Source organism: Xylaria bambusicola (genome assembly GCF_022495145.1).
Source record: "Xylaria bambusicola strain CBS 139988 unplaced genomic scaffold F5B22scaffold_23, whole genome shotgun sequence".
Taxonomy (NCBI): domain Eukaryota; kingdom Fungi; phylum Ascomycota; class Sordariomycetes; order Xylariales; family Xylariaceae; genus Xylaria; species Xylaria bambusicola.
Window position 1 is genome coordinate 61,051 of NW_025953576.1, and position 12,497 is coordinate 73,547.

The window sequence follows — 12,497 nt, forward strand, 5'->3', positions numbered from 1 at the left end:
GGCAGCATTCTTTCTTGCCACACCATGCACCGCTTGTGTTAAATCGTTGGGGGGAATTGGCCGCCCATTTTGACCTGATTCGGATTCACTATTATTGATGGGATTCTCTCCTGAAGTTTCGCATGCGCAACTCATTCAAGGCTCGTAGAACCAAAAGCCCAACTCGAGTTTTAGGCAGGCGGGGTGATAGCCAATATGGCGCCGTGCGCTGCCACTGCGATAGCAACCTTCTCAACCTCAACCGTACGGCCATTATACCAGAATTAAGGAGTTGTCGAAGCCAAATAATCCGAAGACAGTAAATACTCCGCATGACGCCTGCAAAACTAGTCAGGACAGCCTTAAACGCATAAGCTCACTGATTCATGTCCGACTACAGTCTTACCTCCCCACCGATCCCAGCTGCTGCAGGATGATCTCCCCATAGCCTACAGTATACGTTGACAACTTGAAGACATAACCATCAACTCTAGACGCCAAGAGCTTACTTCCGATTCCTGACGAATAAAAGCAACCAAGTGAGCACCATCCCTTCAACTGCCAAGGACGCTAGGCTAGGGGTTTACGTGCATATGTAAGCAGCGTTGATCAATCGGTATCTACTTACATGCACTGATCCAACAAGTCTGAACAAGCAAGTGCATTCTGGTCTCTACCGCTTTGATACCTATTTTACTTATAGAATACTCATTGTACTAAGTACTAAACTTTATCCAACTCGAGTAGGGGACGTGGCCTTCTTACAAAGAGCGGGGTAAGTTACTCATCAAAACATATCTTGGCATTCTCTAAGTGAGATAGGAACCAAAGGGGACCAGAGTACACGCGTTCAATTGTGAGGTCAGTGTGCCTGTCATATTGAACCTCAATGCCGTGGTACCGAACTGTTGTGTCTATGATACATATCTAAAGTCACCATTTTCACACCATTTCTGGCAGATTTCTCTTTCTATTCCATCAAACAAGTGCTAGACAGTCAATCGGCAAAGAGCTCCACTTCCTTGCGCAATCATCTAACGCAACCTGGTTTGAGCCCCCTGGTAGTAGAATGATGGCTCTTACTTGGTCCAAACAGCCACTGAAGGGTATCTTCATTGCCTTTCATATCTTCAAAACGCTCGCGTTCTTGCCTTGGCTTTTGATCCGTTATACTCCGAAATCCGCCCGCCCCTTTCCGGAATGGAGCTTGAAGCGTTGCGTTCTCAATCCTCTGGTCAGACAGCTGCTCGTGTACTACACAGTGACCAAGTCAACCGCTATGTCCCTAGTAGTCTCTGATCAGAGGAAAGCAAAAGAACGCTATGCCCTCGCTGAACCAGCGAATGCAGATCTGTATTCGGGGGTGCTAGCGTCCGATATTGCGAAGCCGGCGCCGGTGGGTGGAATCTGGTATCCGACCCCGGTTTACGTGGGATCACCTAACCTAGATGATGAGAAGGTTGTGCTGCATTTCCCCGGTGGCGGGTTCGTTCTCGCGTTCGGGCAGGAAATGTACGGCAAGGGTGTTGCGAGCGCCATGTCTAAATACTTAAATGCAAACCGAACCTTTTACGCACAATATCGAGTTGCAACTGATGACGCGACCCGTTTCCCCGCTGCTCTGCAAGACTTGGTTACCTTTTACAACTACATACTATCTTTAGGAGTGAAGCCAAGCAATATCATTCTGTCTGGAGATTCCGCAGCGGGAAACCTGGTGATTGCGCTGTTGCGATATCTGGAGACCTCGCCGAAGCTTCCGTTGCCTAGAGGGGCTATTGTCTGGTCTCCCTGGGTGCACGTAACACTGCAGGCCGGCAAAGACTTCAACGCGTGTAGAAATACGACGATCGACTCTTTGACTGGGCCCTTCCTTCAATGGGGTGCCGAGGCATATTTTCCTAAGCATGAACCTCCCTCGGAAGAGCTTGCTTACATTTCGCCATTGCATCATCCTTTCCGAACGAGAGTGCCATTAATAGTTCACGCTGGCGGAGCCGAAGCCTTTTACGACACTATCGAAGAGTTCGCAAAACAGATGAATGCAATAGACGGCAATAACGTCCAATTCTATCCAAGTGATTTGGTGACACATAACCTGATTCTGGCATATGGCGGAGCTGGGCTGGAACATGAAGTAGAGAGTGTTTTACGAGACATCTCTAGCTTCTTAAAAGTCTAGCTACTATGACCGTTTATTTCGGGCGCGAAAAATTGAATTAATTATGCGGTCACAAAGCCTACTCAAATTACGCCATACAACTATCCCTCGTACCAGAACCTGCTTCTCTGATTATTCCACGACGGTCTATTGGACGACTTTGCAAACGTAACCATTGGGGATGAGTTCCCAAGGGCGAGCATAAGGAAGCGACTCGCCAGCGGCAGTCTGTCCTGAAACGCGATAAGTAAATTCGTCCCCTGCGCGGCCATTTAGTGGCGTAACCAGCCACGTATAGTGTTTGTCGGAATATTTCACAGAGGCTAGTAGATAATTACAACGGTCAGCTACATGGGATTGTGTAGAGTTCTAGCAGGAAAAACCATTGCACTTACGGTTGAGGACAGTAGTCTGCCAATGGTAATCATATGTAGGAAAGGATGAGGGCGTTGGACCAGGGATGATGGTAGGGGTGTTATTGAAGGAGCGCATCTGGAGCTCGAATGTACCCTCGCTGCCTTCAGGGTCCCACTCGATCACGTAGTAAGAACCTTCCCGGCGGGATACGTCGCCGTCGCCCGGTTGGTGGACGTCCTTCCACTTAAAGGCCTGCGTAGCTCCGGCAAGGAGGGCGATGGATGCCAAGAATTTCATCTTGTCGGTGGTTTCGTTATGTAATTATTGAACGAACAGGAGAAGATGAGAGGAAACTGCTGATGACTTAGTAGGGATGAGGAATTATGATGCTTTATATACTCTGACGCAGAAGCCTTTCAGATCCTTACGACCCTTGAAAAGTAGTCTTGCATCGTGTAGTTAGACATTTTGATCGCCAGGTACCCAATAGGCAAAACATATGAATGGTTCCGAGGATTCTATGCCACTTCGCGTGTGGGGTTTTCCGAATGAAAACCGCGGGCTATACGACGGCGTTAATGAATGATTAATGCCGATACAGCTTGGTTCTGCACTATATGTAGGTGGGGAAGGTCGGAAGTTCGCAAGTTCGGAAGCTAAGCTAATGGTCGGACCCGTTGCAAAGCCTTTGCTGAGTTATCACGGTAGAGAGATATAGGACTACTCAGCAGACAGGTACCGAAGGATCTATGACTGAGCGTAATGTTGCACTCAGGTAGAGACATACAATAACCGTTAGACAGTGCACTATCTAACCACGTCGTCTTTAACAAGTGCGACACATAGTGGTGACGATTTCTCTAATCAGAACTTTTGCAGTTAATAACTAGTTGATCTTAAAATATTATAATTGCTTGAGGAATAGCTAAGTAGCTATTGACCACTGTTACTCAACCAGTGTCACGAAACGAGTATAGGAGGTAGTAACTATAACCGCTACGCTACCAAAAGGTAAATGACGTACGTAATCAGTTCGAGACCCCGCGTCTCTTCACTCAACTATAGTACTGTGATAACAACCAGTGTCAACGGGGCTTGTTACAGCACCATATAGTTAAGTATAGATTTCAAGGGCAGAGATACTGGGCTTGGGAACTTGAGCATTTCAGATTATAATGACAACTGGGGCTGCACGAGTCCTTGACCAACCAAGTCCTTCTTGGCTGTTGGTGGCTTGACTTGACTCTATATACAACTGGTCTGTCAGCTCAGACCGCCTAAGTCTCTGGGGTCTGTTTCAAAAAGCAAAGTCCGTATAACCTCACTTTCTAATATTGCCTGCATGCCTCTGTAAGATCATGAACAGCCTGCAATGGCTTTTCGTACGGCCGAAATGCAAGGCGAACTGCATATTCAGCTGGCACAATGCTTGTGCGTGTGACAGTAGACGCGCAGGGTCTCAACTTGATAGCGTCTTTCTATCTTCCAATAGCGTAGTGGCTTGGCACTGCACTCCTATTCTGTCCCGTGATAGAACCAAAAAATCTTATGGCTAGACCAGGCGAACGGATCTATATCGTGATGATAAGCATGGAGTCCGCGGAGTTCATCCTCGAATGATACCCCCCCCTGGTGGGATAAACCCGTATTCTCTGAGTTGTTGGAATGGCTGTGAGACGGCGATGGCTCTTGGCTCATACTCTCAATCGCTTGTTGAAGGTGCGTCGTGGGGCTGGTATAGAGTTCTATGTCCCGGATGGCTTCCTCGACGTCCGTAGTGACCATTTTGTGCTTTTCATATAGGTTTTCTATCCTCTTGAAGTGGCCATGTGCTTTTTTCAATCTTTCAACGCAGTATTCTCGTCCAGTAGCTTCATTCCAGCCCAATTCCCAGTCCGGCACGAGGCTTAAAGTCTTGAGGCTTTTACGGCTTGCATCGTACATCCCCAGTTCGTCTCCATGTAGGAACAAGTGTTTAACCATCGTTGAAAGAGTAGGCTTTAACCAAGTCAAATAGCTGATAGTTCCACCTTCAAGACGCACGCTTTGAGCTATAACCTGTCTTGTAAACGCTTCTAGGTGTATTGGTGATAGCTCAACGAGACTGAGGGTAGCATGTGCCAGTTTTCGAGCGTGTGAGGCTATAAGAGCTTGCAAATCTGGGCTCTTGTTCCGTATTTCTTCTGGCTTGAGCCCTGGTACATAATGGAATATATCACGGATAGAGTCAAAGATGACTCTGTATATCATGAAGTGGCGCTCGGAAAGCGCCTTGAAAAGCTCCTCGGAAATCTGGTCCGTATAGTCTGCATAGGCCGCCGGAGAAAAGATGGCCGGGAGTATCACAACAAATCTGTGATAGAACTCATTATAATATTCTTCTGCCAGGTGTGGATCATTTGTTAACTTCAGGTCGTCCAACTTGAGTCTATCCCAAACCTGAAGTTCTTTCAAGAGATGGTCGAGTACTATGATTGGGATCTTTCTTTTTATATTATCCATCGTTTCTGACATCTTTATTATAGGGTCGACTTCGCACAAGCTTATGTAGCTATGTAGGTGTCACTATTACAGACGCGGAAGCCGGTTGATATAGAGAGTGAATATGATGTGCCGTCATACAGTGGAGATTTGCGCATGTGTAGGTTCCCTAGCAGTTGGTTGATACATGGGCGGCTTGCTCTTTAAATACAACGGTTGGAGGCATTGAAGGGGTCAAATACTACATCAAACTCCGCAAAATACTTCAGCGGTGCAAGACACAAAGTTTTTGCAGGACCAAGTTGGCAGCAAGGTTAAACTTTTTTGCACATGTGGCGCGTCCCAAATTCTGTACACAGTTTACCAGTTTATCTATGAAAGAAAAGAAAATAAGCGGTCAACAGGGATAGAGCGAATATAAAATTATACCGGCGAAATGAACACTAATTATATCCAGACTAGTAGCGATAACGGAGAAGTCTCGAGAGTGTGGGTTGGAAACGACAGAAACAAGGTTATAGAATCCGGTAGGAAACGCTCAGAATCAGGTAGATGGATATGTAATGTACAACTGAGTGGTTATTAGGAAGAGCTTATCTATCAATCCACTTACCAACCTAACAAGCTGCGTGCATTTAGCTTTCACTATTGCAGCAGTGTTATGGTTGTGTGCGTATACACGGTTGGAAAATCACAAGATAGTTCAGCAGCGAAGACAAATCCTTGTGATTAAGGGTTTCCTTCTCTTTTTTTTCAGCAGGTTTATACCCATCACGAGCTATCCGAAAGTTCCGACTAGCTTATGAGACATGTGCTGCGCTTGATCGATGAATGTGAAAATCATGAAACTTGTCAGAGAGCAGACAATAGAATTTGAAGTATTCACAGTTATACATGGCAAGTAGTCATGGATTCGAGCTGCAGATTGCCTGATTTCGTTTTGCTGCGGGCATGTAGTGAGACGAAGAGTCGCATCCCGAACGAAAATTATGATATTCTGAAGATGGACGCTCCCCTCGTTACCATCTTAGGGACTATGGTTCCGTATGGAACGTTGGCGAGATCTAAAATAGTGCCTAGCTATGTTTGATAGAGCCAAAAATGATAATTATACTCTAGACTCCATCAATGCGTATTTCCAAGTTTTAGACCCAAATGATTAAGCACCGGATCTGGCGTCAGCACTGAGATGAAGCCCGTACCTCCGCGGACGGTAAGCGATGAAGTTGGCTATCTAATCTGTTCCGGTCGGCCCGCTTCGGCGATGAGCTCGGAATGCGCTGCGGGGTAGGCAACAGCAGGATGACTCTCATCTTTATTACATCATCTCTAGTTCATACTTCTATCCAAACGGTCAGGGAGCATTACGTTTTGGGTGAAGACGGCTTGTGAAAGTGTATGTAATATAGTGTCGTGTAGTGTCGTATAGCCTTGGTACAGCATGTCAGAAGTCTCAAGCGATATGGACGAGCAACAGCGGGTGGCATCGCTCGTGGACGCGCAGACCAAGGCGTTGCGGCTATTCAACGAAATCGCAACGGACCTCATCCGCCCCGGAGTGAGCGAGAAGGAACTCAGTAAGGAGATTCACGAGCTTGGCGCGCGTCGACACGGCATACAGACGCATTGGCACAAGCGAGTCGTGAGAAGCGGGCCTAATACCTTACAACCGTATAACGAGAACCCGCCCGACCGTATCATTGAAGCTGATGACATTCTCTTCGTCGACCTGGGACCCGTCTTCGAGGCTTGGGAAGCTGACTTTGGCCGCACTGTGAGTTGAAATACGCCCAAGAAGACGCCTCATAGTCATATAAAGCCCGCATTGGCGATGCCTGAAACGGCAATAACTGACCTCAAACACTATAGTACGTTCTCGGAGATGATCCGGTGAAAAAGAAGCTGCGGGATTCCCTCGAGCCGGTCTGGAGGGATGTCAAGTCGCAGTTCGACCAGAAGCCGGACATGACAGGGGATGAGCTGTATGCCATTGCGCGCCGCGTCGCCGAAGCTGAGGGCTGGGAGTTTGGCGGGGCGATAGCGGGGCATCTGATCGGTTCATTTCCGCACGAGCGCATCCCCAACGACAAGAAGACACTGTACATCACCGACGGGAACCACGAGTCTATGAAATCGCTGGGCAAAGACGGCAGACCGCGACACTGGATCCTGGAGATCCATCTCGTCGACCGGGAGAGGCAGATAGGCGGCTTCTTTGAGCAGCTACTCACTGTTGATTAAACATCAAGGGCGTTAAGGCGTCTTACACGTATCCATAGAACATATCAGCATGTGGCGCGCAGAGGCAAGCGATACATGGCTATCATATAGACAGAGTCAATAGAAGCAGGGGTTTGATATGGAAGTCTCGTCTCAAGAGCGATGTGAACTTTCAAGTGTGTGAGCTATCTGAAGACCGATTGGCGGACTATGAGAACGAAGCAGCCTTCCCTACGACGGGCTCATCGATTGGCGTCTTACAGGACGAAATGAGATATCTATCTAGCCTAGGTACTGACTGGAATGCACACAGGTGATAATAGTGATAATAGTGGCAAAGAGACACCACCCCAGCGAGGCGGGTAGAAAACTATGATTCTCATCAACTCACTACTCATAATTCACAATTTATTAACTGATCGAGAGATTCACGTTTGAGAAATAAGTGTTTTTCCCCAAGACATTGCTTCATAATATAGATGGAACCGTGCTATGGATTCGTCATGTACGTCCGGCATGATACTCATGTGCGTTAGCTCCAAGTATTCTGCCCAGAGTTCAGTAATCAAAATAAAAAAATTGATGATTGGTAACAAGTCGCGAGAATCCATCTCGTACTGAACGAATTCGAAGACATGGCAATCCCGCGGCAATACTACGTACATAGTAGGTTCACCTCATCTCAACGTGAGCAGGCCGTAGCTACTACGAGCGATTACAAATCGCAGCTCCGTCGCGTCGAATGTCGTGATAGCGTCGCAAGCTTAGGTCAAAGGTCAGGGCGAGATCTAAGTCGCCCGACGCTGCGGGGTCGGTTCGGTGCACGGCTTTCTCAGCAAGCCCATTAATAATGCAACGGGCTCACTACACTAAACCTCCACGATTGCTTATTCCCGATCGCGTTGTCCAAGTATATAAGTCGTCATTATATCTCCTCACCGTCGTCTCCAAATTGACTGTGATCTCGTGTGCGATTCTACATTATTTCATATTGACTCCGGCTGTTTCGGTTGAGTCTATATAATCTTTATTTACATTAGCAAACTATTTATTGCAAAATCATGGCGTCCAAGTTCTACGCAGTCATCGTCGGAGCTGGCGGAGGCACAGGTAAGCAACTTTTTCCCCACAACCCATCACAATGTACCCATCACGATGCCTATATAGCAATAGTTGGATTTGATCGAGAACAAATGCGTATGACTTGGAACCTGAACTCACACAAGTATAAATTACAGGTGGTTCTGTAGCAGCCAGGTTCGCAAAGGAGTACCCAGTCGTGCTCCTGGCGCGAACAGCCGCGACCTACGAGGGCAGTGTAAAGGCAATCAACGAGGCAGGCGGCAAAGCCATCGGTATCAACGCCGACGCAACAGACCGGGCCTCTCTGGACGCCGCCTTTGAGGCCATCGCCAAGGAACTGCCAGACCACAAGCTCGCTGCCGCTATCTACAACGCCTCGGCAGGTCTCAAGCCTACGCCTTTCGTCGAGATTGACCCCCAAGTTCTCGAGGGCAGCATCGATGTGAACATGTATGTGATGTGAACGCTGCTCACCGATGCATCCCCTTCTCTTCCTCCGCATCAATTCCCCATGCCAGTGTAGATTGTTCTGGAACAGCCGTCTGACAAATGGATAAAAAGCCGAGGCTTCTTCAACTTCGCACAAAAGACTCTCCCATTACTCGAGGACGCCGTGAGCTCCTCTCCACACCCGCCCTCGCTCATCGTGACGGGCGCGACAGCCTCGGTGAAGGGATCCGCCAAATTCTCTACCTTCGCCGCAGGAAAGTGGGCAAAGAGGGCGCTGGCGCAGTCCATTGCCCGCGAGTACGGGCCTAAAGGCGTGCACGTTGCGCATGCCGTCATCGACGGCGTCATCACGGGGCCCCGGACCGAGGCGTACACTGGTGTCAACGGCGGTGCGCCCGACGGCAAGATCAGCGCTGATTCGGTAAGTTTCAACTCTCTCGCATCTGAAATGGATTATTTGTAGAATACTTGCTAACGGTCGTTTGTCAGATTGCTGAGACATATTGGAGCTTGCACACGCAGCATCGCTCGGGATTCACCTGGGAGGTCGATATTCGACCCTATGTTGAGAAGTGGTAAAAGATGGAATGATGCATGAATAGTCCTAATGAATATTTGATAATGATTAAGTTTATCCACAGGAGTATATCTCTTACTCCCAGCCAGTGAATCGCGATGTCATAAGACCTGGCGAGACGCTTTAACAGTCTTCCCTGGGATACTCCGTGTCGCACTCACTGTACAGCACTTCTAAGCCATGCACTTCTTCATGGCCTTAATTATTTTGATATGAGCTATAATAGCATACAAATAGCATATTTCCTCGCTTTTAGTAGGTAGTATACGAATTTTGATCAATCACGCCGCCCAAAGCGACGCTCGACGTCCAAAAAAAGGCACTTCAAACCAACTTCAAATCTCCAGCGCCGCCGCTAGCGGAAGCTTCCGACTACTAGAGCCAACATAGATCTGATACTGGCCCTTCTGCAGCAACCAATTCTGCGCGACGACATCCCACGTGCTCAAATCCCGCCTCGTTAATCCAAATTCAACAGTTTCCGATTCGCCGGGCGCGATAACGCTCTTCTCGAACCCGCGCAGCTGCTGCACGGGGCCGCCGGGGATGCCCACATACAGCTGCGCTACTTCAGCGCCGCTGACATCCCCCGTGTTCGTCACCGTCGCGGAGACCGTGACGACGGTATCCCAGAGGTCCTCGTGGCCGCCCTCGACGACGGGCTTCGACGGATACTGCGCGAAATCCGCGCCCTCGACGAGGTTCACGGAGAGGTCGGCGTAGGCGAAGGTCGTGTAGCTTAGGCCGAACCCGAATTCGTACCGCGGCGTGATGTTCTTCGCGTCGAAGGCGCGGTAGTCGAGGTACACGCCCTCGGAGAAGTCGGACTGCGGGAACTTCGCGTAGATGCCGTCGGGCAGCGTCGCGTTTTGTAGCCCACCGAAGTCGGACTCGTTGCGCGGGACGGAGTACGGCAGTTTGCCTGATGGGTTGACGTCGCCGTAGAGGAGGGACACGAGGGCGCGTCCGGAGTCTTGGCCTGGCAGGTGTGCGAAGATGAGGGCCGTCACGTTCGGGTGGTCGATGAACTGGTCGACGAGGCGGACGCCGGCGTTGTGGAACACCACGATGGTGTTATTGCACCGCGAGGCGACGTTCTTAATCAGTGCATCGGTGTAGTCGTCGTGTAAGCCGAGTCTGTCCCAGCCCTCTGTGGCGAAGGCGTTTCCGACGACAATGCACGCGTCGGAAGATTGGTCGACGCCCGGGTTCGCGCTGTCGAAGTCCCACCAGAGACTTGTCCCGTCTTCGTACGCGCGGAGACTGAGGGCCTCGAAAGGCGAGCTCAAGTACGCTGGTTGATTGCCGCCGGAGCCACCGCCGCATATCAGCGTGCCACCCGGTGCGATCTGCATGCGCTCAGTCGCAGCCGGCTGGCTGCCGCCGTTCCAGCCGCGGGAGCCGGGTGTGTACGAGTTGAATGCCTTCGCGGAGTAGCCGAAGAGGGAAATCATATCAGGGGACTTGAGGGGCAGAGCGCCTCTCTCATTCTTTACTAGAACGTGGCCTTCAATGGCACCCTGTAGGAGCACGTCCCTGTTACTTTGCGATGTTGCGATCACCTTTTGGTGTGGTGCTCGGAGGTCCGATGGCATGCCGGCTCCGATAGATGGGAAATCTTCGGCTTGCTTCATTTTGAACCATGTCGCGATGATTCTATTGGTGGTCAGCGAAACAGTCCAAAAGCACGGTATAAAATCGACATAGCCTTACCTCGTCGCCATGTCATCAATGCGAGACTCGGGGACAGATCCATTGTTGACCGCCGTGATCAAGCTGTTTCCCCAGAACTGCGACCCGCTAGGCATCACCATATCAAGCCCTGCCAAAGCTGTCGCAACGCCGGCGTGTTGCGCACCCCAGTCTGTTACGACGAAGCCCTGTTCAGCTATTAATCATCATTTCCAATGTCGAATTAATAGGATATGAATTACCTGGAATCCGAGCTCTGTCTTTAGCAGCCCGTTTTGCGTCTTACTGTTGGCGCAGCCGTAGGAGTTGTTGACACGTTGGTATGAGCACATGATATTTCCCGTGCCCGCCTTGACGGCGTCTTGGAATGGCCTACAGGACGTACTATTAGCGACAAAATTCACTATCTATTTTCGTGTGCCATTGTACAAACCAGAGATATAGCTCATGCATCGTCTTATCGTCGATATTGGACGACAGTGCTGCCACATCACGCTCTGGGTTCCTGTTGGTCTCTTGTTCATTTGCAATGAAGTGCTGTAGAAGCCTTTAGCAAATATGATTAAGTAGAGCCATTACTGGGAACTAGTGATACCTTTGTGCTCGTGATGACACCTGTAGACTGGGTGCCCTGGACAGTCTCATACGCCAATGCACCACAGAGGTAAGGGTCATTAGAGAAGCCTACAGGCAATTAGTTTAAGCCCCTTGAAGATGGGCGACATGTTCCTTACCTTCCCAGTTACGCCCGCTTGAAGCGATTCGTCCTAGTGGCCCTACAACCGGGCCTAGCAGAATATTGACTCCTTTAGCTCGGAACTCGCCGCCCACTACATTCATTAGCAAGACTCTTGCAGTTTGAAGATCACTGATCTTTCGAGATAGTACGCACTTCCAACTGCTCTCTTATGAGCAAGTTCTCTGTTCCAGCTGTGGCAATGAGTAAGTAGACGTTACCAAGGTATAGGCTACAATCGAGAACTAACCTCGCGCCGACTGATAGACCTGCCGGCCAACTTGAAACGAAGTTCGTCGTTCTCGGTCCGTTCCCGGCATCGCTGAGGCAGAGACCCGTAAAGTTGACTCGTGGTATAGAAGGGATGATTCCTGAGCACGAGCTGCTAGAGCTTATGCCTCCCGTTAGGCTCACCTATAATGACCCATTCTTCGTATTAGTCGAATTGGAATAACTCTCTCACTAATATCATCTACCCACCTTTTCCGCAAGAGTCAGTTCAGACACGATATCTCTCGCACGCGAGTACGCGTCGGCCCAGTCACCCGTACCCGTCCCTTCAGCTGTCCTGGGTATTAGTGGAAGATTTCAGTTATTTCATGAATAATATGTGAATATGAACTCGGAATACATACGCGACGGATACACAGGAGGCGATTGGCCGTAGAAGATAGTATCATCGGTGATGACTTGCGCGAGGCCCGGCAGCGCCAGGCAGGCGACCAAGTAGAATGCGGAAGACAGCATGATATCGACAGAAT

The 12,497-nt window shown here is 49.5% G+C and overlaps 6 protein-coding genes across 6 annotated transcripts; 3 read left to right on the forward strand and 3 right to left on the reverse strand.

The window, feature by feature from the left end:
• The first annotated feature begins 624 nt into the window (after positions 1–624).
• Positions 625–2,335, forward strand: F5B22DRAFT_199800 (Alpha/Beta hydrolase protein). Its single transcript, XM_047969588.1, has 2 exons — positions 625–754; positions 802–2,335. The coding sequence occupies exon 2, from the start codon at positions 1,049–1,051 to the stop codon at positions 2,159–2,161; it is 1,113 nt and encodes a 370-aa protein (XP_047830356.1). The 5' UTR covers positions 625–754; positions 802–1,048; the 3' UTR covers positions 2,162–2,335.
• On the reverse strand, positions 2,225–2,973 carry F5B22DRAFT_199805 (uncharacterized protein). Its single transcript, XM_047969589.1, has 2 exons — positions 2,536–2,973; positions 2,225–2,463 (listed from the first exon to the last, which is right to left on the reverse strand). Exons 1-2 carry the CDS (start codon positions 2,792–2,794, stop codon positions 2,288–2,290), a joined length of 435 nt encoding a protein of 144 aa, XP_047830357.1. The 5' UTR covers positions 2,795–2,973; the 3' UTR covers positions 2,225–2,287.
• A 1,039-nt stretch (positions 2,974–4,012) lies between these two features.
• On the reverse strand, positions 4,013–5,011 carry F5B22DRAFT_646933 (uncharacterized protein; the record flags this gene model as incomplete). Its single annotated transcript, XM_047978796.1, has 1 exon — positions 4,013–5,011. The coding sequence occupies one exon, from the start codon at positions 5,009–5,011 to the stop codon at positions 4,013–4,015; it is 999 nt and encodes a 332-aa protein (XP_047830358.1).
• Positions 5,012–6,277: 1,266 nt separating this feature from the next.
• F5B22DRAFT_608146 (peptidase M24) lies at positions 6,278–7,623 on the forward strand. Its single transcript, XM_047975052.1, has 2 exons — positions 6,278–6,752; positions 6,848–7,623. Exons 1-2 carry the CDS (start codon positions 6,420–6,422, stop codon positions 7,217–7,219), a joined length of 705 nt encoding a protein of 234 aa, XP_047830359.1. The 5' UTR covers positions 6,278–6,419; the 3' UTR covers positions 7,220–7,623.
• Positions 7,624–8,072: 449 nt separating this feature from the next.
• Positions 8,073–9,477, forward strand: F5B22DRAFT_199841 (uncharacterized protein). Its single transcript, XM_047969590.1, has 4 exons — positions 8,073–8,308; positions 8,437–8,731; positions 8,843–9,152; positions 9,221–9,477. The coding sequence occupies exons 1-4, from the start codon at positions 8,260–8,262 to the stop codon at positions 9,308–9,310; spliced, it is 744 nt and encodes a 247-aa protein (XP_047830360.1). The 5' UTR covers positions 8,073–8,259; the 3' UTR covers positions 9,311–9,477.
• A 166-nt stretch (positions 9,478–9,643) lies between these two features.
• F5B22DRAFT_636630 (glycoside hydrolase superfamily) lies at positions 9,644–12,483 on the reverse strand (the record flags this gene model as incomplete). Its single annotated transcript, XM_047977313.1, has 10 exons — positions 9,644–10,964; positions 11,022–11,188; positions 11,243–11,372; positions 11,434–11,537; positions 11,596–11,684; positions 11,735–11,830; positions 11,893–11,930; positions 11,987–12,150; positions 12,217–12,299; positions 12,372–12,483. 10 exons carry the CDS (start codon positions 12,481–12,483, stop codon positions 9,644–9,646), a joined length of 2,304 nt encoding a protein of 767 aa, XP_047830361.1.
• Between the last annotated feature and the right edge of the window lie 14 nt (positions 12,484–12,497).

Coding starts and splice junctions, on each gene's coding strand:
- F5B22DRAFT_199805 (XM_047969589.1), bottom strand. CDS start 2,794: ATGAAATTCTTGGCATCCATCGCCCTCCTTGCCGGAGCTACGCAGGCC. Junction 2,464..2,535: donor GCAGACTACTGTCCTCAACC/GTAAGTGCAATG, acceptor ATTATCTACTAG/CCTCTGTGAAATATTCCGAC.
- F5B22DRAFT_199800 (XM_047969588.1), top strand. CDS start 1,049: ATGATGGCTCTTACTTGGTCCAAACAGCCACTGAAGGGTATCTTCATT.
- F5B22DRAFT_199841 (XM_047969590.1), top strand. CDS start 8,260: ATGGCGTCCAAGTTCTACGCAGTCATCGTCGGAGCTGGCGGAGGCACA. Junction 8,309..8,436: donor CGGAGCTGGCGGAGGCACAG/GTAAGCAACTTT, acceptor TATAAATTACAG/GTGGTTCTGTAGCAGCCAGG. Junction 8,732..8,842: donor GGCAGCATCGATGTGAACAT/GTATGTGATGTG, acceptor ATGGATAAAAAG/CCGAGGCTTCTTCAACTTCG.
- F5B22DRAFT_608146 (XM_047975052.1), top strand. CDS start 6,420: ATGTCAGAAGTCTCAAGCGATATGGACGAGCAACAGCGGGTGGCATCG. Junction 6,753..6,847: donor AAGCTGACTTTGGCCGCACT/GTGAGTTGAAAT, acceptor CAAACACTATAG/TACGTTCTCGGAGATGATCC.